This window comes from Spea bombifrons, chromosome 7 (genome assembly GCF_027358695.1).
Source record: "Spea bombifrons isolate aSpeBom1 chromosome 7, aSpeBom1.2.pri, whole genome shotgun sequence".
Classification (NCBI taxonomy): domain Eukaryota; kingdom Metazoa; phylum Chordata; class Amphibia; order Anura; family Pelobatidae; genus Spea; species Spea bombifrons.
In genome coordinates, this window is record NC_071093.1 from 12,221,360 (window position 1) to 12,249,359 (window position 28,000).

Sequence of the window (28,000 nt, forward strand, 5' to 3'; positions counted from 1 at the left end):
ATCCAGGGCTTGGATGACTTGAGCATGTTAACGGAGTTGGGTTTTGTTCAGAGTTAATTAGCTATTAAGCTAGGATCCCTTTTTAGGAATAATTCTAGGGGCTGCCACCTAGGTGTCTGGTAACCCCAGGCCCAGCTTTGTTAGTAATAATAAGGATTGTTTGAGTACATGTGTACATTTTAATATATAGTTCTCCAGAAAGTATACATAGAGCCCGGCTGAGCACAGCAGGAGTATATAGTTCAGTAGGTGATCAACAATACAACACACGGTATAAGCCGGATACAGAAACACGTGAGATTATTATTATACTTGTTCATAACACCTGTACGCTTTATTATAGTGCTATCAGTTATAGCACCACGTTAAAAACTACCTGAAACAATGGGAAAGCAACCGCAGCAGAAAATATTGTATTATTGTAGGTGCTCGTTATTAAGTGAGCCACACAACATTTAACAAATCATTTATGCTTAAAACATTGTGCTTCAAAATCACAAGATACAAAAACAATTAACACCCTTAAAAAATGCGTAAACATGTCGTCAACAAATAATGTAATTATATATTTGCTTTTTTTTCATTTTTTATAGAACAAAAACTCTTTGGTAGCAAAAACCTATGAAACAAAAATCAGCATCTGTATATACATTGAATGTAGAAGTCTTATTTACTAAAAGCCTGTTGCCAGTTGTCACATGAAGTCATAAAAATGATACACACGAGTACTAAAGTGAAGGTTGGTACAGAGTCCCTCCGCCTGGACCATAAACGTTTCTTTTTACACATATGCCCATGCGAATGGTTTTATCCTACTTGGTGTTCAGGTGACTTTGGTGGCAACGTGTAGCAACGTGAGGTCTTTATAGACACAGAGTGGTAGTTTTTGCTGAATTCTGTGTGATGCTAGTTGTGTTTCCTTGTATTTTAGCTAATAAGGTGACCCCACGGGATACACTCCATTGTTGTTTGAGTGCCAAGTGATTGTGCTTAGCATAACTTTTCTGTCCACAAAGGCTAAAAATGGGAATGGCTTGCACAAGGAGAAGACCTTAACAAAATAAACATGCCTAGCAGTGCAACAATTCATTTCCCGGAAACAACGTTTCTATTGCGTTCCTGCCACTGTAAATCTGGTTGTACGGCGTCACGCTAAATCCAGAATTATATGGATTACCAGTGAGAATCTACGATCTAAGAGAGCTATCGAAAGTGCATTGAACACCGTTACCAGTTACATGCATAAGTGATAATCTGGATTACTAAAATAGAGCATATAAATACCCTGGTCACAGAAAATACTTACAGATTTACCCGGTATGGAATGGTGATATTGAGCTCCATAGGAGGTTAAATTGTATTTTTTAAATCAATATTACTGTAAAGAATGAATGCTTGGCTACTTGATCACATACCGGTAATGGGTGCTTAAGGTGTCACATATTATGACCTGGTCTGTAGACAAAAGGGTGAGGCGGGAGCCATTGAACCCAAGGACTGCAATAAGGATCACTTAACTAAAATAACAATCGCTGTTTATTAGCTTTGCGGGCAGAAGGATCTCCACCAAAATGAATAGGTTCATTGAGTATTCCAGCCGCAGCTTCTAAATGTTGGCAATTACACAACTTTATATGAGATGTACTTTATAAAGAGAAAGGTTATCTTTTTTGTACAAAATACATAAACTGCATTTTTAACTGACTGGCTGCATATATGAAGATCTCTAATGACTTTAATCACCCCAGCACCTTCCAGGTGGTTTAAATAACTGCAGCACTTGTGTAATAAATGTTATTGACAACCAGAGGAACTAGCGGGCTGTGGGCTTTTTCTTGAAGGATCATATGTTCTCTCTTGATTTTTTACGTTAATGTGCAATGCCCTATTCATTTTACACCTTTGCATTCACAAAACCAATCCCAACTGGATGTTAACCCATTCAACACATAAGCAATATCAGATTATTCCTGGCCAATGAGCTTCAGGAATCCATAGGTGGGCAAAATCCCCTTCACCTCGGTATTGGTGGCAACGGAGGAGCACCTCTTTCTTTCCTGGTGGAACCACCTAAAACAGACCAGTAAAATATTTTGCTTTAGTTTATTTTTACGGGTTTCATGGGAATTAGCGTACATGGGAATGTTGCTTCCTTTGCTTATAACCCCTTCCCAAACCAACCATATATATGTACAGTTTAAATCAACCTGTGGACGCCAGGCTTTTGGTAAGGGCACCTATACTTACTTCGGCTGTCCCCTCGTACAAGTTTGCTGGGGTATGTTTTATTTACAGGAATAAATGGGTCTGGAGGTGGAAGATCTGACAGTGGGTGAAATGAAAACCGTCTTTCCCATTCATCTAGAAGGAGAAAAAAACAATATCACCGTTACTGTGCATAAAATGGTTGTTTTAGTATTGTTTACAGTGTTATATACATGAGTAGAATTCTAACTTGAATTAAATAGAGGGCAGTGTTGTTTAGTTCATGCTCATCCATTAAATGTCTATATCTCTCCTACAAAGCCGTATGTGAAAAAACACATGAACATTCAACCTCTAAAGCAGTGCAAAAAATATGGAGAATCTTTCTTTAAAAAAATGCACAAAGTTAAAGAAAATATTTAATACCAAGAAATTCAAAGCATTCAAAGCAGGGTTGCAAAGTTTTTTTTTTTTTTTTTTTGCGCTAACTTTGGGTGAAATTGGTGGTAAAGTGGATGTACAAAATAATGTCATGTAAAATGACATTATCCGTGTCAATGACCATAGTGAAATACCCTGTATTGTTTAATTTTCAGAAACATATTTTTTTTTAGCGGTTTTGAGATCTGTGAGTACTATTGCAGTTACGACACTAAAGAATATCAAATTTGAAAATTGTCCTATAACTAACCCAAAATCCTATGCATATGAGATGCATCAAAACTCAGGACGGGTATATGAATAAATGTGTGGTTATTAGTTAATATTTAAAAAGGTCCTACTTGTCCTGGAAAAACATATAATTTGTGTAGGTACACTAATGTAGAAGGAGGGAATTTACAGAAGGACAAGGATTTAGCAGAAATGCTGAAGATGCTATTATCCACAAATGTAAAAAAAATTAAAAAAGCCTTTGTCATGAAGGGGTTAAGGTATTTTAACAACACAGTGGACCGTCCTCAAAAATGTTTTGTTGTTGGGGTGTGATTTTTTTTTTAAACATACTTATACGGCCAGCAAAGATTCCACTAAAAGTTAAACGTAACTTTTTATGAATAGTACATTTTTTGTGGTGCTGCAACAATCAGATGTTTTCTATTTATGTTTTTTATTCACAAAGGAAATGCTGCATTACCAAAAAGGAAGAGGTTTATGGAATATTTCATCTATCACACAGCTTGATTTGTAAATGCATTGGAAATAAAAATCAAGCTAAAACAGGGCCTTTTGTACGATCATGGCTTCTCAACCAAGAATAACATTATGAGAATGCTTGCTTTGTTTGGGAATCCATTGCTTTGCACACCATCTGGCATGGAATGTGTTAATGTGGTTCTCCACTTGAAGCTAATTTAAATACTCCGGAACACTTTCTTACCTTCAAATGAGTCTTGAAAACCATTTCTTGCTAATGATGGAGGTGGAGGGGGCGGCAGGGGTCCAAGGCCTGGCCTTTCCGGAGGAGGAGGGGGGCGCGCTCCACTTCTTTGGCTATCTTGATTTCCCCTAGAAGGTGGCTGTGGCCCTGAAGGTCCCTTGGAACCGATACCATTTCTACTCACAGGAGGGGGTGGTAGAAGTTGTCCTAAAAAATAAGAAAATTAAGAACTTTACTATTTCCTCTAATCCGTGGTTTCCTAGTGAAAGGCGTCAGTAAGATGCATTCTGGGAAAGGCACACACTAGTGCCCACAGTGACTTAGTCCCTTAATGACAAAGGCCGTACATGTACGGGCTCAAAATGCATTGTTTTCAATGGGTTTAAGGAACCGCCCATTGTCCTTAAGGGGTTAAAGCATTTGGAGAGATATACATGCGCTCCTGAAGGCACATATCCCGCTGCATTCTTAAGTCTGACATATTTAATAATGTGGTGTGCAGAGCGGAAACTTTCTTGGGTGCCTGGCTGCATTACTTTTGTATTCACCGCAGCCACTAAATGTTATTCTATTAATTAAAACAATCTTATCTCTGATGGAAAGTCAGCTGTAAATTATTTTTTTCAGGGAATGTTCAGGTGTTTTATTGTTTAGGTCAAAACCAGTAAGATGACATGGTAATAGCTTTTCCAAACTTCTGCAAAGAATACTATTGTTCTTATTAACAACAAAAAACAACACAACAAAATAATAATAATAAAAAAGAAACAATTAATAACTCAGTTATATCTATTTAAAATTAGCCTTATAATAAACATATATCGCACCTGGTCTGCGGTACAAATAATTCATTTGAGTACAAATGATGACGGATTGAGACACTGTATCATGCCATTATTTCTGAGACACCTTCATGCAGACTATAGTGTTTATAAAATGTATCATTCTTCATACAACTAAGAGGAGAGTGTTTGTAACAGATTTTGAAAATATGGCTGCATTCCAGGCACAAACTGAAGACTTTTGATGAGGTTAGGCAGTGTAGTAACTATGATGGTTGCAAGAATATAACGACTTTGCACAGGATCCATTGGCATTAGATTGCTTTATGAGTTTAACATTAAAAAGTCATACGTACCAGATCGACCAGGGGGATCTCGAACAGGAGGAGGAGGCCTCTCATTAGGAGGTGGAGGAGGAGGAGGATGGCCAGACCTTGCAGGAGGTAAGGCAGGTGGAGGAGCTCCTGCTAAAGGTAAATTACGGTGTGGAAGTCTTGGCATATCTTCCATGGGACTTGGAGTAGGTGGAAGTGGAGGAGGTGGTCCTGGTCTACCCGGAGGAAGAGGTGGGGGCTGGGAAGATGACATTGGTCTTGGTGTGGAAGGAACAGGTGGCTTATTATTTTGAGGTGGTGGAGGTGGAGGCATATCCCTACCGAGAGATGGCCTGTTTCCTGCTGGAGGGGGTAAAGGTCTGTCTTCCATTCCTCGGCTATGGGTTTGAGGAGGTGGTGGCCTGTTCATGGAAGGAACAGATGGAGGGACTGATGGCGGCATCTGTCTGTTGGTTCCAGCAAATCCCTGAACCCTGTTTGAAGTAGACGGTGGGGGAATGGGTGGAGCTGACACTGGGCTCATTTGCCTGCTTCCTCCTGGCACTGGTGGTGGACCTCTGTTGTGTAGACTTGAAGGCATTGGTCGGGGAAAACTGTGAACTGAGGGAGGTGCATTCTCTGATCTAGGACTAATATCATTTCGTGGTGGGGGAGGCATACGGTTTCTCTGAGTTTCTGGAGTGGTCCTCAAACCCATTGGAGGGGCAGGTCCCCTTGATGGTCCACTCTGTGGAACAAAGGGTTTAGGCATTGATGTTCTTCCACCAGGTGGTAAGATCGGAGGTCTGCTTCCCACTGACTCTAAAACAACAGTTGTAATGAAGCATTAACTCAGCAGCTATACAAGAGGCTTACTCCAATATTCAACAAATATGGCTTCATGAAATTTTCAACCAAACTTTTCAAAACATTTTGTGCTGTTTTCTGATTTTTGCCTGATATGTTTTCTGGCTGCTGCATATTAGCTATTTGTATGTGGTTTTAGCTCTCTTGCCTCAGCCAAGTCAAACACCCAAGCTCCTTATTATACTGCATGTGCGAAACAAAACAATGGCTTATTGTTAATTTCCAAGCCAGATATTTTAACTAATGAAAGTCTATCCAGGAAGGGACTTCATTAGCATTACCATAAAGAATCAGCTCAGTGTGGTGATTGTGTAGCGAAAGTCACTCAAAATATCACGTGATATCACCAGGTTTTTGTCAATGCTAACCAACATTACTGTATATGGCATATGAGTTTGTGCTCAAGTTATCCTCTTTAAGAGATAATCAACAATTTTCCTCTACACCAGGACAGAGAGGTTGGTAAAATATTTGTAATACTTCAGACAGGCAAGATTTTAAAAAACTATCTTGGTATCATTTTAAATAATGGTAACAACATATAAAGAAATGTTATATTCTACTGATAAATATTTATTTTTACATGCCAGGTCCCATATATTTTTGAGGGGATTTGGTTAAATGTGTTTGTAAAGGTGGTTACCGTTTTCTCTGCTTCCTGTAGATCGAAGCTTTGGCATTCCTCCTTGGAACAAGCCCCCTAAACCAGGCGGTCCACCAAATCCTCCTCCTCCGCCACCCCCGCCGCCTCCACCCAGGCCCCCACTGCTGCCACCGACAACACCTCCTCCTCCCGACAACGTTTTAGGCTCTGTGGAAAGAAACAAGTGAGTTTTGTTGCTTTATGTTGACAATTCACTAAGATGATGCTCAAATAAATCACCGACTTATTAACAGGCAGAGTAGATGGGCCGAATGGTTCTTATCTGCCGTCAAATTCTATGTTTATGTTTCTATGTTTATTAAAGAAAAATACATGTCGTTTTTTAAGACAAGAACTATATAAGATCCCCCAGCTTCCCCAGGACCTATAGAGAACACTCCGAGGAGCTGCTCAGCACACCCATGTAGCTTGATGGCACAACTGCCTATTAAGTCAATTAAGGGTAAACAATATTTAAGCAAATTTAACTATTCTACTTTTTTTCCAACCATTATGGCTTCTGTTCAAAAGTTCCGTGAGTCCATCAGTAGGGGTTTGAAAATTGATGGGTGCCAAGCAAATGTCACTAGGATCAGCATCCACAAAACTGACTTACTATCAAGAATGGGTCCACTCCGGTCGTTGGTAACAGCCTTCTTGAGCTTTCTCCCTTTGGAGATATCGGACAGAAGTGCATTTCGACCTGACAGCTCTGATTTGGTCAATGCAGGTTTCTCTGTATTCGCCTACGGGAAACATGTTAGTCAACACATTGCTCCCTTCTATATCAATAACAAAATACTTATTATGTTAATACACACCACTAAATTATGATATATATGAAAGATAAATATAACATATATCACTACAAAAAGGAGTATGTTGTTTGGGTTTCTATAGCTGTATAGACTGGAGGTCACTTAGAAAGGGCAGTTCTGGCTCAATTCTTTCACTGGTTGCTATGGGGATAAGACCACTTTGAAAACTTTATACATTACAATGACAGGACAGAGGATTCTTTTCCCCAGATACCGATTTGACATTCTATCAGAATGGGGGATCTTATATTAATGAGATCACAACACAGTAAGTTTATGTGGAAAGTGTTATGTGTAACAAAACATTCCTCTGCTCAAATAATCCGACTGCCAATTGTGTCCTGGAAGGGCCGAATGTTTGCCAAACTAGGAGGAAAGTATTCACATTTAAACAACAGCCATGAAAACATAACTATTTTTGGAGAATACGTGTACAAGGAATTGCTGGAGTGACTTAAGAAGCTCAGTGCCATGGGACAGCTTCAAAGAAATATGCAGACAGAGATATACAAGAGCAACAGACATATACGTATACACTCCGTGCATCATTCTACTGCTGTTACAATGAACCTTGGAGTTGGAGTTGTTGATGTGGACTTCAACTAATGCCAACAATGGGCAGATCCAAAATGCCGCCATTTGAATGCGACATAAAGCATAAGTTACAACAGGCTTAAGGCAGCTAAAAATTAATCCCCCATTTCTTCTATTCTTGCATATCTTGTCACACTGAAATGCTTTAGATCTTTAAACCAATTTTAAGATTAGAGAAAGATGACCCAAGTAAACACAAAATGCAGTTTTAAATGATGATTTCATACACAGAAGGGAAAAGCGGTCTAACCCTACCTGGCCTTATGAGAAAAAGTAATTGCCCTCTTAGTTGCTAAATGAACCAATTAGCCAGATGTAATTGATAATTGGGTTTAATTTCACTAGACACACACACACACACACACACACACACACACAGGCATGATTACTGCCAGCCCTGTTGAATCTAAACATCATTAAATAGAACCTGTCATGCAAAGTCAAGCAGGGTAAAAGGTCTCAAAACAGGTGAGAAACAAAGTCATGACATCTAATGTCTAAGGCCTGGAGACTCCAGTGAACCACGGTGAGAGCCATTATCTTGGAACAGTGGTGAACCTTCCCAGGAGTGGCTGCCGACCAAAATTCCTCCAAGAGTGCATCGATGGCTCGTCCAAGAGGTCACAAAAGAACCCAGACTAACATATAAAGAACTGCAGGCTTTCACAATTCCACAATAAGAAAGAGATTGTGCACAAAAATGGCATCCATGGGAGAGATGTAATGTGAAAGCCACTGCTGACCACAGAAGAACACAAAGGCTCCTCTCACTTTTGGGACAATATTCTGCGTACCGATGAGTCAAAATTAGAACTTTTTTGGAAGACATGGGTCTCATGTCTAAAGATAGATACTCTATTGAGGATTTTTGTTTTGTTTTGTTATGTTTTTGTCCTGTGTCATGAAGAAATGTATCATTTTTTTATTTTTAACTTGAATTTAGAAATAAGGGTGAGGTTTCACTACGGACGGTCCCTCTCACTGACTTTATCTGTAGTAGGTAATACATTTATATGCCTGTTTTGGGATTCTGCTTGGTTTTTTTTCTTTAAAATAAATTGGATAATCTGAAACATTTGAATGTGACAAATAAGCAAATAAGCACTGTAAAGTGAAAATGTACCATTCTACGGTTAAAATCCTGGTCTCTTTTTGATGCCTCCCGCACCCCATTCCTTCTAGATTGTAATATTGCAAGAAGGGGCTGCTCTACCTTATCAACTAGCACACAAAGTTAAATAACACTGCATGGAAAATCAGATAAGGCGATATCATCAAACCTACATAGCCAAAAAAAAACTACCTGAAAGTTGATGTCCCTCAAAAAAAATATTTTGTAAGTTTTATCATTGCTTTCTTACAAAAAATAGTAGAGCAAGAAAAAACATAAAAACCCATGGATAAAAGGTGCTCAGTTTGGAATTACTGAAGTGTGACTCTATAAAAAGCTCTAATCCAAATTAAAAAGGCAGACTCGGACAGAGGAAAAAACATTATTCTAGTCATGTTTCCCACTTTTATATTCCCGTATTTTTTAACATATTGTGTAAATTGTTATAAAAACTAATGACAAATTCAGCACACTGAGAAGTACGCAGATGACATCACTGAGTGAAACGAGCTCAACTTTTATATAAACATGATGGTAATAATATATATATATATATATATATATATATATAAATGTACTTTCTTTTCACTTTTCTTTCACTTTATGTGTATTTTTTCTTACAATAATATAATATAATAAATATAATAATATAATAAAATACCTGTGATAATGTAGGTGGAGGAGGTGGGGGTGGAGGGGGGACAGGCATCTTTAAATAAGTTCTCTAAGTCTTCTCCAGTACCTGTTAACAACAAAAATAAGTTTATTAGCAACACCGCTGCCAATGCACAGCTATAGGTATCACAACAATTCCTAACATATGCTAAAGGTGCTATCCCACTTAAACAAAAATATTGAGCCTACATGCTAGGAATAGCAGATCTGCCATTTTATTCTTTCCTCGGGGGGTTAAAACACATGAAAATAATGGAAATGAAGCTTTTTTAAGCTTCTAATGCAGCCCATGCAGATAATCATTGCTCCCAAGAAAGTGGCGCCAGGAGGCAGCTGCTAGATGAGTAACAGAGCAGCGCTTCACAGTGAATGCTGGTCTAATTGCAAAGAGACAGGGATAGTGAAGCCAACAGCTGAACTGAAAAAATGGAGCCTTATTTACTCTTTAAAGAATTATTCAGACTGTACAAAAATGTATTTTGTAAAATGGCAGGAAGTTTTACTTTATTGAGGTGATGGTAGATAAGTAGAACCGCTTCCCAGCAGCAGTGGTAGAGGCTAATATAGTGACGTAATTTAAAAATTAATGAGATAGGCATATGGCTCCTACGATGAAACCATGGACAGATGGGCGAAACGGCTCTTATCTGCCATCAAATTCTCTGTTTCTGTGTGTCAAATTTTGTTGTAGATAATTGTTTTTGTTATTCAGTGTAGTCAATGTAAAAAGTTTCTAACGATAAGGAAAAACATGGCGGATACTGTTAAAAAAAAAAGTGTTTCTTTTCTTCATTACTAATACCCAAGCATTTCAATAGGTGCATAAAGTATATTGTTAGCATCCATCATGGCTGCTAACATTAAACAATGGACAATGGAGCAGTTTATTTTCTTTGTAACAATAGGTACAAGGCGACGCGTTATTAATTAGAAAGAACTTTCAAAAGCATAGCCAAGAACTTTGAGTAACATTCTGTTGTAAGCTCACAAGACCAGGGCCCTCTCCTCCTCCTCTACCAGTATGCTTTAACGTCCGTTAATGTTATTGTCATTTTACATTGTAACAGCGCCACAGCCTCTGCTGGTGCTATATAAATAAAAGCAATGTAATAATAGCTCGATTGACTTTTAAGGTTGTGCGGAGCGCTGCCATTTGCCCCGTGCTCTCATGAATATTATCTACGCTCTTGCGCTCGGAAGCTTCCTGCCAAGAAGCTGAAACAGGAAGGTTTGTGCTTACAGCAAACCCACAGCCATCCTGTCTTTCTGCTGCTTTCTGTTTCCAGCTGTTGAAACCCAGCGAGGCAAAATGCGGCAGGTCGGGTCTTACAAAGAAACGTTTATGGCCCTTAACAAACAGGGAATCCACCGCTCGGGGGAGACAGAGTCTCCATGCTCACGCAAGCCTTGGGACTGTATTGTGCCAAATGAATTGGCATGTATTATATTTTCCATTGCTTTTCTTACGCTAAATTGTGCCGGTGTAGCTAGGGATCGTCTTTGGCGTTCCTTTACTCCGCGGCAGCATAACTAATGCTTACTAAATAACAGATAAACGAGTCTGGACATCGGTAACGCTTCCAATTGAACCAGGCGTAAAAAATATATGATTTTAATATCACATTTTAATGTACGCTTGTGCTCGGACCATGTTATTCCAGCACTTATACACTCGCTGGCCACTTTATTAGGTACACCTTGCTAGTACCGGGTTGGACTCCCTTTTGCCTTCAGAGCTGCCTTCATTCTTCGTGACATACTTTCTACAAGGTGCTGGAAACATTCAATTGGTACTACGGGGCCCAAAGTGTGCCAAGAAAATGTCCCCCCACACTATTCCACCACCACCAGCCTGGTGATACAAGGCAGGATGGATCCATGATTTCATGTTGTTTACACCAAATTCTGGCCCTGCCATCTGAATGTCACAGCTGGAATAGAGACTCATCAGACCAGGCAACGTTCTTCCAGTCTTCCATTGTCCAATTTTGGTGACCCTGTGTGATTTGTAGCCTCAGTTTCCTGTTCTTAGCTGACAGGAGCGGCACCCGGTGTGGTCTTCTGCTGGAACCCGTCTGCTTCAAGGTTCGTGTTGTGCGTATTCTGCATACCTTGGTAGTAATGAGTGGTTATTTGAGTTACTGTTGCCTTTCTGTCATCTCAAACCAGTCTGTATCTATTAAAGTGGCCAGTGAGTGTATATTTACGTTTTATTTTATCAGTAATGCATCATTCTGAGAACAGTCCTAAATTCAACTGAATGGTCCCAAAGACTAGAGCCAGCTCTAGGCTACCATGGCAAATACCAAGTGTGTTGAGAGTACCCTTAAAATTATGTAGAAAAAAAGGTAGGTTTTCTTTAATAAAAATAAAAATCCTAATTCATTCAGTAAAAACACTATAAGCTATGTACTGTACGACACAGGTAATGAGAGGGCAAGCCAAGAAGAGCTGCTCCAGCTTCTGCGGGATATGACCACCCTGATGTCTTCTAGCAAAGTCTTAAATGCGGTGGCATAAAAGGCATCGGGTTCCCTACAATGAATGTACTGACTCAGAAAAACACATGTTAAGTTGCCAACCTGGCATCAATCTTAAACTAACCCCCACTAACCACGTATTTGCACTAAATAAATAATGGAAAAAATATACATGATTTTACATTTTCTTTTATAGTTATAGTTCTATTGCTGCAAAGTGATTCAAGATGCACTTCTGAGTAGATTTTTATGGACATCTTTCCAAAAAAAATACGTCATTCCATATAGTATCAAAAAAAAATCCAAGCCAAAAAATACATCTTTAGACAAATGGAAGAGAGACTCTCTTATAGAGCCCCTTTGTGTGTCGGACAGCCGTTCTGCCTATAGTCACAAAAAAGGAATGCACGGATTACCAGGCCTCTTAAAGTTCAGTGTTGCTCATTTAACAATCCCACTATTCAGCAGGACACCGCATAATCTGCAAAAATACAGCAAAATCTTTCTTTAACCAGTGTGTCTCATCCAGAGAGTAACCTTAAGTTACATGAAACTGCCATGAGCCAAATGCTGGTGGAACTTTGCCAATATTAAATTAGAAGACATTTGTATTTCCTGGCTACGACACATCAATTAACCATTTAGGTTACAGAACGGCCATATAAACACTGACCTGTGTCATCATGGACTTGGAAAGAAAAGTAGCATCTATAACCTGACGAATTAAATAATGTATTGCAGTACAATAACACAGAGTGACATTAGATTGATGTCTCTGTCTGTCAGAGAGCCTGTAATATTATCTGATCTGGAAAAACTCTTGAAATCACATAAATTTGTGATAGTTATCTAGTTTGCCTTTAAAGATCCAAACCCTATTTTTAATATGTCGTTTTATCTGCAATTTCCAATAGGATTGTTAAAGGATAACACAGATTATCCACAGTTTATTAATTATTAGTTCTACAACTAGCCTTCCTATTTAGTGCAAAGCAGAAGCACCCACTCCCTCGTACCTGAATGACTCGGAGATCTGATGTAGAGCCCTGTGCGGGACTGTTTTCTTAATCCCGCTCCTGCCGAATTTCTAACCATTACCGCCCGCTCCCGCAACGTGTGTTCCACTCCTGCCGCTCCCGCAATATATGTGTCCAATCCCGCCCGCTCCCACAAACATCATTCACAAACATTAATTCCCTCATTCACAGATACTCATTCATTCCCTCATTCACAGATACTCATTCATTCCCTCAATCATGGATACTCGTTCATACAAACTCCCCCACCCCCTTACCTGAACTGCAGATTTCCCGTGCACTATTGCAAGGCTGCCTTTGCGTTGCTCGCACACAGCGTCTCTTCTTTTGTCCCTCCCAGGGGAAGCAGGAACGGAGCAGAGTCATGTGATGTGATGTAAATTCACGTGACTCCGCTGGGCGGAACAAAAGAAGAGATGCTGTGCGCGAAGGCAGCCTTGCAGGAGTGCGCGGGATTACTGGGACCCACAGGTACATTGTCTGACCGCCCGCTCTCGCCCACAACACCTGAAAAACCGCCTGTATGTTCCCTTCAAAATCATATCGCAGAACCCACATTTTAATTAGTCCTTACTGTCGCTTTAAAGTCATTCTGCAAAGCTAAAAACAATTACTCTTACAAAACTATACCAAGTTATCTATTATTGGATAACCCATTTAGCTTTCAGTGTCCAAGCCCTGCCAAGGCTGGACAAAGAGCTGTTAGACTGCAAATCCCATGACCTTCAGCTGGCCCACAGTTCCAGGTCATCAACAGTTTGGTGAGAAGAGCAGGAGTGGTTGCCCACCCTGGGACAGCTGTGAACAGTGGGGATGGCCCCTGTTTTAGAGACGGGTGCACGTGAGCACAGCTGTAATACTGTAGTTCAGTTCAGGTTACTCAGCACATTCATCTTAAGGTCAAGTGAGGTCTATGCATGGAAAAACATATTTAAAGAATAAGACGTGTGTTTCGCAATCGCCATGGTTAGTGCAGCACTGCTAATAGAATCTAAAATACATGATTCTCACATAGTATATGAAGTAGAAGGTTATATAGAGAAAGCAAACTGACTTTTTATACATTAAAAAATATTAAAATATATACAGCTGCCTGAAAACGTTATATTATGCAAACAGTAAGACTGTTTAAAAAAAAACAGAACAATATTTTTGAAAACATTTTTAATCTGATACTACTAATAATAAAATAATAGAAGATACACTTGCCATTTTCTTCTATTCTTTGCTAACTGTAGCTTGCTGTCAACCTGCTTTGTCAAAGTCTTACTTTGTTTTTTAAGACTATTATAAGACTCAAATATTTTCTGGAAATTCTTCTTTTTTTCGACCAGCGTACCACTTCCTTTAGTTTATTTCTCTGAAAGTATGACGCGTGCAAATGTAAGTTCCTGTTGGACTTCAGCCTTGCAATAGGATGATCTTGTGTTAGTTTTTATCAGGGGAAATCTAGCTTCTGCTTTCATACATTTTTTAAAAAGCTTACACTAGAACATTAGACCTGCTAGAATGGGAGTTCCCGGGCAAAGAATACTAAAACAGTCCCTGCAAGTTAATTTTAGCGGTGATTTATACATCAAAAATTTCCATAAATACAATAATGTGTAGGGCTGCAACTAACGATTATTTTAATAATCGATTAATCGGCCGATTATTTTTTCGATTAATCGATTAATCGGATAAAAAAAAACAATATGCAAATTTTTCGTTTATTTAAAAGAATTTAATGAACTGGATGTTAAAAAACAACTTAAAATTTACATTAACATTCTTATTTTGTTATGATGTAATAAAAAACAATATTTTCAAAGTACAAGAACCCAAACACAATATTTATGAAACAAAATAACCCCAAACATTCTGAAAAGAGGTGGACTATTACTGTTCAAGAAACTTTGCCCCAGCACTTTGCACTTTGCACCCAGCACTTTGCACCCAGCACTTTGCACCCAGCACTTTGCACCCAGCACTTTGCACCCAGCCCTGGCACTTTGCACCCAGCACTTTGCACCCAGCACTTTGCCCCAGCCCTGGCACTTTGCATCCAGCACTTTGCACCCAGCATTCAGCACTTTGCACCAGCACTTTGCACTTTGCACCCAGCCCTGGCACTTTGCACCCAGCACTTTGCACCCAGCCCTGGCACTTTGCACCCAGCACTGGCACTTTGCACCCAGCACTTTGCACTGTGCCCCTGCACCCAGTCTCTAACTCTGCCCTGCACCCAGCCCTGCCCCCACATTCTGCCCTGCCCCCACACTCTGCCCTGCACCCACTCTGCCCTGCACCCACACTCACACCCTGCCCTGCATCCCCACCCCCACTCTGCCCTGCACCCAGTCTCCCACTCTGCTCTGCACCCACACTCACACCCTGCATCCCCACCCCCACTCTGCCCTGCACCCAGTCTCCTGCCCTGCACCCCCCACCCCCACTCTGCCCTGCACCCCCACCCCCACTCTGCCCTGCACCCCCACCCCCACTCTGCCCTGCACCCACACTCACGAACCGCTCTGTGCGAATGGAGCCACTCGCACAGAGCGAACCGCTCTGTGCGAATGGAGCCACTCGCACAGAGCGAACCGCTCTGTGCGAATGGAGCCACTCGCACAGAGCGAACCGCTCTGTGCGAATGGAGCCACTCGCACAGAGCGAACCGCTCTGTGCGAATGGAGCCACTCGCACAGAGCGAACCGCTCTGTGCGAATGGAGCCACTCGCACAGAGCGAACCGCTCTGTGCGAGTGGAGCCACTCGCACAGAGCGAACCGCTCTGTGCGAGTGGCTCTGTGCGATCCGTGCACATAGACATGAAGAATACTTACCTCCGGAACGCGTCACATCCGTCACGTAGCTAAAAGAAGGCGGAGACTGCAGAGCGTGTAGCAGAAGCGGGGAACGCTCGCGGAGGTAAGTAAAAGGAGCCGAGTGCTCCAACAACGAATTGATCACTCGATTAATCGATAACGGAAATCGTTATCGATGATTTCCGTTATCGATTATTATCGATTTTATCGATTCGTTGTTTCAGCTCTAATAATGTGTCTCTAAACACACGGTTTGTTGAAATAAATTCTATCAGGGTCAACTCTGTATATATATATCTATATATATATCTATATATATGTATATATATATATATACACATATATATATTTATACATATACCAAGATGTAGTTTAATGAAAAACTCTCATCCACAATCTTCTTGCCTGGGGGTTACCAAAGCTACATGGATATAGGGGCTTCTCTGTATGACAATGTTTCTTCAGAGTTTTCAGTGACAATGTAGAAAACACAGTAGACTACAGAATGATTTGTTTAGCTAAACGGTTGTCTAAATACCCTTCACTTGGAACTAGAGATAATACACAAAAACTGTATTGGCCACACACAGAGAAAGCATTATTGTTGCCCATCAGATGCCTATGTCTTGTATCACTTGCACTTATTATATTAGATTCTCTCATATGGGTATTTCCAGGGAAGGGAAGGGTATTTCCACTGATGGTCATGATTTCATCTTACATTTATTTGTGTCTATTCATTTTCAAATTTGGGGTACAGAACAGGACACGAACAGCTCTGCAGCTGTTTTGGAACTAAACATGATGTTCCTCCAGCATGCTAATGGGGAAGATCAATGGTTAAAAAAAAATGGTTAAATAGTTAAATTTTACAAATATATCCTCATCCACAAGCCACGTAGATTATCGAGAGAACTGAAGAAACAGGAAGCCATTCTCCACAGAATTGGATGATGCACATGGTCGTGGAGACTAAAACTCACTGTGCAAAACATCTAAGAATGAAACCACTGTGTCTCTCATTTTGATTACCCCAATCCTTCCTTTGGGTTACCTTGCCTTTCCTTGTGATTTTACAAAACTTGCCATTTTTGGACCTTTGGTGTGTCTTATCTTCACAAAATATGTTGCCACCTATACCTAGAATCTTAGGAACGTGGGAGATTATCAGCCCTCATGTTTTATTCACGGAAAGTGTACTGGAATACCTGGGAGACTCCGGGTGAAGCACCACTTTTTCGAGTCACTGAGGGGAAACTCCTGGTTGCGGCATTGCGGCTCGCCCTACTACCAGTCCCCTTCCCCTCCAATAAATGGCGTGTACCCGCGACGTCAGCGCGACTGCCCACAAACATCCAATCTTCACTGTGTACCACTCAGCGGCAGACACCATGCTCATGATGGACAGGGCTTTGTGGTGGACAATTTAATGATGTTCTATGGACCTTCACAAAGCTTGCCACAAACCTTTTGCCTATCCCTGGTACCACTGTACCCTAAATACTGTATATATACCATAATGCACTAGGGTACGCATGTAATCCAAACCAAATCAAAATCGTGGTACTAATAAGGCTAACATGATTCAGCCATACTTTTAAAAGTTACAAAGTAAAACATAGCTGTTATGTAAAAAATCATAGTACAGTTTATTATAGTTTTTGCAAGTGCCAGATTTGAGAGATGATAAAAAAAACACCTGAGGGGAAACCATTTCATGTTGTATTTTAATATCTAATAATACATATATAGTAAATAAACCATTGCATTTTATTACCTAACTGACCGCAATTCACAGTGCGAAGACACACTTCCTATTTTTACTTCTGCTATAGTGCTGTCCATTTAAGCGGAATATTATCAGACAAAGTATAGAAGTTCAATTCCTGTAACTAGTTGTATTATTAACACAGAGGGAGCCCACATCATGTTCCATATCACTAACGTTATGCAAGATTTTTTGACTAATTCCCCAGAAGACATACAGTTTTGTACAAAAGTTTTAGGCAGGCGTGAAAAAATGCTGTAAAGGAAGAATGCTTTTGAAAAATAGACATGTTAATAGTTTATTTTTATCATTTAACAAAATGCAAAGTGAGCGATCAGAAGAAAAATCTAAATCAAATCAATATTTGATGAGACCATCCTTGCCTTCGCGACCACATGAATTCTTCTAGGTAGACTTCTAGGCAGGGGTTTTGTAGGTGTATACTTAGAGGCATGGTTAAACCAAACAGGTGCTAATGATCATCAATGTAATATGCAGGTTGAAACACAATCATTAACTGAAACAGAAACTGCTGTATAGGAGGAATAAAACTGGGTGAGGAACAGCCACACTCACTAACAAGGTGAGGTTGCCGAAGACAGTTTAATGTCAAAAGTCATTCACCATGGCAAAGCTGAGCACAGCAACAAGACACAAGGTAGCTATACTGCATCAGCAAGGTCTCTCACAAGTAGAAATTGCAAGGCAGACAGGGGATGTTCAGGCAGATATTCTGTCCAAGCTCCTTTAAAGAAGCACAAATAAATGGGCAATTTTGAGGGCGCAGTAGTCAGCCAAAGAAACTTAGTGCAGCAGATAAAAGACACATAATTCTTGCATCCCTTTGCAATTGGAAGATGTCCAGCAGTGCTATCAGCTCAGCTTTGGCAGAAAACAGTGGGACCCTGGTGCACCCATCTACTGTCCAGAGACGTCTGGTCAGAAGTGGTCTTCATAGGAAAAAAAATTGAAATATTTGACTGTAGAAGAAGGTAGTTTGTTCGCCGAAGAGCTGGAGAACGATGCAACAATGAGTGTTTGCAGGCAACAGTGAAGCATGGTGGAGGCTGCATTTCTGAAGATGATCTGGTCAGAATTAATGGTCTCCTCAATGCTGAGAAGTAAAGGCAGATACGTATCCATCATGCAATACCATCAGGGAGACATCTGGCACCATAACAGCGAACCCAAACATACAGCCAAAGTCATTATCTTCAGCTCAAAGAAGAACACGAAGTCTTGGAAGTGATGGTATGACCCCACAGAGCCCTGATATCAACATCATAACGTCTGTCTGGGATGCAATGATGAGAGAGAAGCAACTGAGGCTGGCTTATTTCACAGAAGAACTGTAGTTAGTTCTCCACATTGTTTGGAACAACCTACCTGCCGAGTTCCTTAAACTGTGTTCAAGAAGAATTGATGCTGCTTTGAAGGCAGAGGGGGTGGTCACACCAAATATTGATTTGATTAAGATCTCTCTTCTGTTCACTCACTTTGCATTTTGTTAAATGATAAAAATAAGCTATTTTTGAAAGCGTTTTTACTTTACAGCACTTTTTCTAACCTTTTGCACAGTACTATACATATTGCATTCTATAGAAAGGGCAGCAATTCATACAGTAAGTGTCAGCGATGTCGGGATATGTACACGTTTTTTGTAAAATAGCACACTGAAAAAAGGTGATAGGTACGATTTACAAGATGGGACAGTTCTGCCTAAATTATTTTTTGAAAGAGATGAAAAACTATTGAGAATTATAGAGAAACAGAGCAGACAATCTTCTAATAACTGGGGGAAGAGGGTTAATGACAAAGTAACGTTGGCAACAGCAGATCAATCAGGCGACCTGAAGTACTAGACACATAACAAATATCATAATCGGGATATAAGCCAGTGTCAAGACACAAATAATTAAAGCCAATTTGCAGTACCAAACGAGATGACATGATCTGGGCAATTGACTCGGAAGTGACCACAAAAAACTAGAAGGATTCATGCGAGGATGTTATTGCTCAGAAGAAGAAGACCTGACCACCGTGGGGTGTGATGTAGGTCAAGCCAGAGTAGCTGTGCCACAACCCCTATAGGAGGTAAGTGTGACGACGAAATGCACGACTGATTAATAAAATGCAGTCTCCTTCTTAGAAACATTTTTTGGCAAATCATAACTCCATATAATTCTGGATTATTTCATTTAAGACACAAATTATGGGTCCTTACAGTGTCAGACCCTCTCATTTACCATGTGTTGTTGGCAGACCTGCAGATAATGCCACACAGCCCCTGAAAAACTATTATTTACACTACCTATTAGCCCTGTTTGAAACAAGCACGCCAATTTATGGGGCAAGAGTCTCAAAAGCAACAATAAATAGGGATAGATACAAAAAGTAAGACGCTCTACAAAAAAAAGAGGACAAGCAGGGAAATGGTTGCAGATGTCACGCTAAACCTTGCAACATACTTAAGAGATATACATTGTAGACAGGAGTCGCACAAAAAAAGCCACAAAGCTAACAAGTTCAGATACTGTTTCCAAAAATGTACAAAGATAGTACTAAAGTTATGTGTAAGAAGGTTTTGTGGTCAACAGTTGAGGACTTTTTTTTATTGTAAATTTGAAACTTTTACATATTCATAGTTCCTTGCAATTTTAGTAGGCCAGTATTCTGCTACATGACATCATGCTACATGACATCATGACAATGCTGCTACATGACAGAATAATTATACTTTCATTAACAATTTAAAACTTTTCACAATTACTGTTTATTTTAAAAAGAAGACTTTAACTTTGCAAAGATCTCAACACATTTTAGCTTCAAAAAGTCTAAATCGACAAAGAGCTGTGCAAATTTAAGGCTTATACTTTAACGTAATATGGCATTGGATGGGGTAAAATTGCCAGCATTTGCTGGATGTTTGGTTCATTTTTCTACAGCACATTCAAATTCTTTAGATATAGATAACCATTATAAGACTAAGCTGGTCGTTTTATGGTCTGATATGTTAATGTGAAAATGTATTGTTTTCACATTGGAATTCTTTTTCTTTATATTTCTGATTTTTATTGTGTTGGTTATATATGATATGTTATCTTGATCTGGTTTCTATTATCCAATAAGTTGGCAAGTCAGGGTACACTCTGGTTAGGTATATGGAAGGATGTGGAGTGAATATTACGCCATGTGGATCATGTCACTCTCTGAAACACCCCGCACCGCCGGTGTTTAATAATGCTGTAGTGGGGAAAATGTTAAGCATAGAAGAGCAGCGGGGTACACCTGTAAGTGGTTAACGGGATGGAATCATTTATTGGAGTAACCAAGATGCACACAGATTGTTTAGGAGTATACTGTACAATATACTTGGATACTTCCATGTGTAACAATCTGTAATCTCCTTTAAATCGCTGGCTAGATGGTTTCTATTGCATTCAGTGTGCCAATCGTGAAAGGGTAAAATCCACAAATTTAGGGTTTTATCAGTTGAATCATGAAGCATACATTTTCTACCAGTGTTACCGCCGCGGGCATGACTATTTATGTGCGATGTATAAGCAAATCAAGTACATGAAAATCATGGCTGGCCATTTGTAGGAATTAGCATTTGATTTTTTTATAGCTCTAGGCACTAAAAACAATTACTTTATTGTTATCCAAACCGCAAAAGCACGTTGATTGTTGTGCAGCTCCAACAAACATGCAGGGAATTCTTGTGCCAAGTTCACCTGACTCAAGCACATGGCGAGAGTCACTTAAACCACCTGATGAGTAGATTAAACTCGGAGGCACCACTCAGGATGATCTAAAGCTAGTTACTTTTTAACACTTTGGAATCTCATTGTTGGAAACGATATTTACAAGAATCACTAACCTGTGTTGCTTGAGTAAGCCTCTTCACACGCTTTAAGTTCCTCTCAAATGAAAAAAAAAGAGGCTCGTTTCCTGTAAAAGTTGCAAATTACAGCAAACTTCCTCTTCTTTGTGCATTTTTTTCTGCTGCTCTGATCATACTACAATATGGAGGGATGATTTAACCCTATTAATGACACCGACAGAGGACAACCCTATCACACTCGGGAAACCAAAACCAGCTAAAGAAATCCAATCGACAATGTTTTTTTAAAAGCAACATGGCACAACAATATTAAGTAAAGTACGACAAATCCAGAAAAGGAACAACAGGACGCACCAGCAAAATATATTTTGTTCATAACCATGCCTCCCAGTGTTGAGCCGGACTTCGAGAATGTAAATTTGCGAGCGGGCCCTCTTTACCTATTATATCAGTCTAAGGCTGTGTGTGGTGTTGAATGAATGTGGGCATGTTGATAATAATAACAATAATAATAATAATAATAATAATGATACACACACAAACACCATATTCACTCAGCTTTTGCAGCTAGGTGAATCATCAGATGTACCCTCAATAATAATAAGCACCCACTAACATTCTAGGTTAACAATCATCATTTAGCCCATTAATAAAATGATTATTGGCAACGGTGCCTTTTAAAATTGGGGTCATCCTTCCTGGACTGCCTCTCTCTCTTGTATTCCACTTACATGAGACAACTGTCTAAATTAAATCAAGATCTCCATGAGAATCTCCACCAAATGGATTGCTTGCCCAGGGGTCGGCAGGAAAAAAAATATGACCATAAAATACAGCCTTCTTTTGCTAACAAATTCAAAAAGAGTGATTAAAAATAACCATTGAATCTATAAAAGAAGCAAATGTTGTTATAAGAGATTTGCGGTTCGTTAATGAGACATACTGTAAGCTTATATGAGCATTTCCCTCGCTCCAGCAGCCGGCGAGGCTTCCCACAGCTGCAGGGTGGTGCTACACGGAGATTTATTTTAATCACATACTCCCCATTGACACTCTGTCCTCCAACAAGGCTGTGGCTTCTGAAAACAATATATAAACTTATGAACGACCCGAAAAAGCTTATTGGGGTACATAATGCTATAAGGTACAGAGTTATTGTTATTTAAAGCAAGACATCAACAAATTCTACAGCCTGTGCATTATAGAGATCACAAGATCATTTCAAGAGAGCCCTCCTCACCTGTTGTTTCTGTAAGTTAAATTGTTATGTTATATATGACTTGTTTTGTCCTGTCTACCCAATGTACCGCACTGCAGAATATGATAGCCCTATATAAAACAATAAATAATATTAATAATAATAATAATAATTAAACAGAAAAGCTCTTTAGGGAACCCGAGTATTATGCTTTCAACTTGATGAAAGTTTAGTCTTTGGAGATGCCTCTGTACCAATGTGCCAAACTGATGCCAGCAGGACACAATCATGAGCACTACAATGGATTGTAAGCTCTTGAACATGAACTTCCAATACCTTTGCATGTCTGTCCACCAGCAAATAAGCAGTAACCCCATGCGCTAAAAAAAAATAGGTGTTCAGCCAGTGGCGTGTATGCTCAAATGCACTCAAATGTACGGTTTTCGATGAAATAGATAAAGCGCATGGCCAAGCCATTAGCAGGATTAGACAGCCAGCTACCCAACATGAAAAGTAACAGCACCACTCAAAAATACTGTAAGAAAAAAGGTAATAAGTTATAGCTACCACGTACCTTTTCTAGCGTTCCACACACTATAAACCGATGCAGAAGGCTTTTCTCAGCTTTGGTACAGAGTTATCAACCCAATGCAAGTTTCTGGAAGGTCATCAAGCAACTACTGGTGGCTCTTTCACCAGAAAAGACTGGGAACATCTACATTGTGAAGAAACCCAGCAACAACTTCCTAAAAGCATTAACCGGAAATGTGTACCATACACTGAGCAAGCACATCATATTTCATACCTCATTAGCTGAAGGTACTGATGGTGTAACATATACCTTCCTGTTTCAGATTCAAATAACCACAATGCACCATTTAGCAGCACCACAAAACAATGACACCCATCTACATTTCAACAAATTTGTTTCTATAGTTAGAATTGATTATACAGTAGAAACAAAGGAAAAGCTGTTGAGAGATGATGTATTTTTTTAATTTTAGTTCTTCAAAGAAATACTTCACTTTTATGTGGGCACGTCTCTTAAAAATATCATCATATTCTAGTGTAACAAGAAAGTACACCCTCTTTGAAATCTATTTGAGGTCTGATTAGAAGACGACCCCGATTATAAGACGAGGGGTATTTTTCAGAGCATTTGCTCTGAAAAAAACCTCGTCTTATAATCGAGCAAATACGGTATTCTAGAGTCAAATGTGAGGCCATCTGTCCAACAGCTAAAGCTTGGCCGAAATTGGGTCATGCAACCGGACAATGATCCCAAGCAGATTGAAATGCTGTGGTGGGACCTTAAGAAAGCTGTCCATAAACAAATGCCTGCAAACCTAAATTAACTGCAGCAACGTTGTAAAGAAGAGTGGGCCAACATTCCTCCACAACAATGTGAGAGACTGACTTATAAAGTCATACAGAATACGATTACGTCAAGTTATTGCTGCTAAAGGTGGTTCTACAAGCTATTGAATCATAAGGTGTATTTAGTCTTTCACACATGGCTTCTCCGTTTTGGCTTTGTTTTTGTTGAATAAATCATGACACCTGCTAAGAGATTATTGATATTATGTCCTGATATGTAAAACCATAGAATTTAAGAGGATGTGCTTTATTTTACACACAACTGTATATATATATATATATATATATATATATATATATATATATATATATATATGTAATGGAAAAACACATCATGCACCAGGCAGTAATGCACCATGCCAACATTTTTCAAAATCTTATCTATATATGCTTGCAAATCTGTATCAAATTTCTCTCTCTTTCACACAGTAAACATTGCTTTTCGAGAGCACAGTGGGCAATAATTAAAAAATAAATAAAAAGGGCAACGGACAATGCTTATCTTGCCACTGGTTGTCTAAGCATAATGAGAGTCATCTGTAGTTGGGCTTTTTTTCTGTAGACTTAATGCTTGCTACATTTTTTCCCCTGACATTTTAAAAATAGTAAATTACACGATAATCCAGACACCTCTGGCCTATTTTTCCTTTCGTATGGCAATATGCAGGCAGTAATTTGAAAATAATCTTGCACGCCAATATTTGGACTTCATTTCACTTTGCACGGAACAATTTCTGTCTGGGGACAGGATAGTTGAAAAGAAGAGAAGAAACAGGAACAAAAAAGGACAATAGGTCAATCATTTATATTTTAAAGCAAACTACAAGGTTCAGTTCTATTGCTTCTTTGTTTTTCAGCTCAGTCATTTGTTCCAGAGATGACTCGCTACCAGAAAACTGGTTTTTTTATAATATGTGGTCATAAATACCAAACTGCATATCTAACAGATGTTTGGGACGTTAACATCTTAGCTTCCAATCGTCTGGCCGTTTCGATGAAAGTCTAATGCAATGGTCTTATTAACTTATAGAACTTTAGAAAAAGCGTAGAATGCCCAGGGGATATTACTAATTTACTCCTAAATTCATAACAAGAGCAAGAGGTCATTTTCTGAAACTAGAGGGTCAGAGACTCCTGCAGCATATTAATACTGTAAGGGAATGTAACTGTCCTGAATCTAAGATCAGACCAAGGACTGATGAAGACAAGATGGGCCAGATGGATCTTATTTGCAGTCAGATTATGAAATATTTAAGAGAGGGGTTAAAATGGCACTTAAGAAAAGAGGAGGGAGATGCCACATACGAAGGTGAGGATCTGTGGTTAAAGATGTTTGAGGAAGATTGATGGTTAACCAGTTTGTGTAACAAAGAAAAATAAAGGGGTTAAATAGTTAGATTAGAAAGCTGTAGAAGGAAGGAAGAAAGAAATAACGAAATAAATGGTGGAAAAAATTAAATAAAAAAAAAAATGAGAATATGGTTTTTCTAACCATGACCACCACAAAAAGACAGGGCTGCCCAACCCAAGAGCACTCCCCATCTCTCCTGTGTTGTTGAGTTACCAGTTGCCGGATCAGACAGCTTTTCTTAGGATGGGCTAGAAGAAGGGAGAAAGCTTCCGGACAGGTAATGAATCAGATAACACAGACCCTGTCACAGACTGCCACCGATCACAGCTTTCATGAGGATATTTTCTTATCTACAGATAATTACGGTGATAAACACGCACAGTACTTTTTCATTGTCACGGTATCCAGCCGGCGGTCACACGCTGCAGCACCTGATCTGCCACTGGAGCGGCAGGTCGGGGGTTAATGGAGCCATGGCGGCCAGCAGCATGTGCCAGATGGCCAGTCCGGACCTGATATGCGATCTATGCTTATGTGCTCTGAACTCGTTCCAAACACGTTTTATGCAACAGACCACCTGCAAAGGTGCATCCTATTCTACTCACTGACCCCATGTGATCAAATATCGATACACAGACACAACTGTGACACCGACACAACTATGACACTGACACAACTGTGACACTGACACAACTATGTTCAATGATTTTACGCATAGCTTTGAATGTCACCTATGGGTCCCATACTGTATTTTCACATCGCTGACCTGTTGTCAGAGGGCACTGATTATGCATGCGGCCCGTTAACCGCAGTAATTGGCCACTGGCTATAAAACAGAGTTCCCGGCTGTGACTTTATAAAACTCTTTGTCATTTGGAATTTAACAAAACAAGTCCTAAGTTAGAAGACTGTTTTCTCCTCAACGAGAAACTTCAATCCAACAAGGAGTTAATATGAAAACAGCAGACCGGGCCTTATAATTACTGCAGAATTTATCTAAAAGAGACCTTTCGGTACACGGGCATTTTATTGCTCTATAAAAGCCGTCTAGCATCATCTTTAATGTACCCGCAAAGCTTTTTCCACATTCTGCTTTTTCCTGTTCTAATGATACTGAAAATAGAATAAAAAACCTCTTCGACATGCTCCTGACGTTTTATGATATGAGACCGCACATTTCACCTGTTCTCATGCAGAGATATAAAGTATGGCAAGTTAAAGGGAACCTGTCGCCTACAGAGGCTTTGCATATGAATGATAACGGTGCGTTGTGATGCCCTATTGTATATATTAAAATATACTTTGGTTATACGCATGGAACACCTAATGCCAAAAGAGGAACCCTTTGGTTTTAAGAGGTGTTTTATGTGACTTTGTGATTTGCTCAGAAATAAGGGGCTTAGAGGCGATATGTTACATTGTAATGGATATGAGTATTTATTTACTGCTTTACCAAGATGATGCTATCACCAAAACAAAGCATGGCTAATCCTACGCCTAGGACCGTGCCTTTACCTAAAATACCATCATTCAGGAGAGGCACTATCCTTCATAAACTGTTCCCTCTAGATTGTCAGCTTTTTGCCCTAGTCTAGTTTCGGCAGATGCTTTGAATGTATGGACTGTAACAATCTCTGTATACATTGTTGCCACTATATAAATAATAATAATAATAATAACCGGCCTTATGCTGTAAGACCGGTGCCTGTGGGTTCTTACTGATGCCGCTCTTGACGGTTATACAGAGGCCTTAGAGGGTCAAAAGACACTCCGAACAAGAACAAACAGAATGAAATCATGTTGCGCAACCGCAGGGTACTCTAAGGGTTAACATGGAATTAGTGCAGACCCTCTATAATTTACTAACATGATACATCAGCGCACCTAAACATCGGTAACGCACTGTGACCTGTATTATATATTATATACATTTATATACGGAATGGGTCTGTCGCCGCATTGACACAGCTGGACCCAATATAGACATCCGAAGTGGCCCGGTCTCGGAGCGCTGTGGAAGAATGTTACTTACTTCCTACTAAAATGCTGATGGCTACACTTCAGGATAACAAATACCAATTTATGCTGACACGTCACTTATTCCTACACTCACACAGGCAATAAATACACAGCCAGCTATACAGAAAAAAAAAGTTATTCCTCCCCAATCAGTAACTGCTGCAGAACATCTTTACATGCAGATCTGGCATGCAGTGTATGGCATCACAGAAGAAAGAGTGAAAGCTCTTCTGCCAAAGAATGCCCCCTTCTACAGCATGCCTTTTACACTTCTAAGAACTTCTAAGGAGCCTCCAAGACTTTCCCGGCAGATCAGCCAAGGGCTTCCAGCAAAGCGGCAGAACTTCTAAAAGTACAGAGAGCCGTCACCAGCCTAACCGGATGAACAGTCAGAGTAAGTACTACAGCCATAAAGTTAGACGGATTAACCCATGCCATTCTGCTTATTAGCCACTAGATACCTGTACGGATTAAGCGGTCCTTCCCGGTCCGTGTGCTTGATATGCACCGACTGCTGCTTTGCTTTAGATGACACGGCAGAGACATTCAACAGCGGGGATAACGCCGAGGAGATGACAACCTCTCCTGTCTATCATCAGCCCGGCCCCACCCATCCAGCGGTGCCGTCCCGGGAGCCGCAGCGAGTCCCTGCCCTGCCTGCTGTCACTTACTGGCCGCTCGCCGGCGGTGCTTTGTGCCCCTCGCTGTCCCGCCACCCGGCGGCTTTGCCTTG

The 28,000-nt window shown here is 40.0% G+C and overlaps 1 protein-coding gene across 2 annotated transcripts; it reads right to left on the reverse strand.

The window, feature by feature from the left end:
- Nucleotides 1-156: 156 nt before the first annotated feature.
- On the reverse strand, nucleotides 157-27,997 carry WIPF1 (WAS/WASL interacting protein family member 1). 2 transcript variants are annotated; one of them, XM_053471469.1, is made up of 8 exons: nucleotides 27,729-27,997; nucleotides 9,374-9,454; nucleotides 6,806-6,935; nucleotides 6,190-6,357; nucleotides 4,722-5,501; nucleotides 3,584-3,790; nucleotides 2,248-2,361; nucleotides 157-2,070 (listed from the first exon to the last, which is right to left on the reverse strand). In XM_053471469.1, exons 2-8 carry the CDS (start codon nucleotides 9,419-9,421, stop codon nucleotides 2,015-2,017), a joined length of 1,503 nt encoding a protein of 500 aa, XP_053327444.1. In that variant the 5' UTR covers nucleotides 9,422-9,454; nucleotides 27,729-27,997; the 3' UTR covers nucleotides 157-2,014. The 2 variants fall into 2 exon arrangements, with proteins under 2 accessions (XP_053327444.1, XP_053327445.1); XM_053471470.1 differs by lacking the exon at nucleotides 27,729-27,997 and adding an exon at nucleotides 23,095-23,204.
- Nucleotides 27,998-28,000: the final 3 nt, after the last annotated feature.

Excerpts from the sequence above, each read along its gene's own strand:
- WIPF1 (XM_053471469.1), bottom strand. The coding sequence starts at position 9,421 with ATGCCTGTCCCCCCTCCACCCCCACCTCCTCCACCTACATTATCACAG. Across the intron at positions 5,502-6,189 it reads TACAGGAAGCAGAGAAAACG|AGTCAGTGGGAAGCAGACCT; the intron begins GTAACCACCTTT and ends CTGTTGTTTTAG. Across the intron at positions 2,362-3,583 it reads TTTTCAAGACTCATTTGAAG|ATGAATGGGAAAGACGGTTT; the intron begins GTAAGAAAGTGT and ends TTCTCCTTCTAG.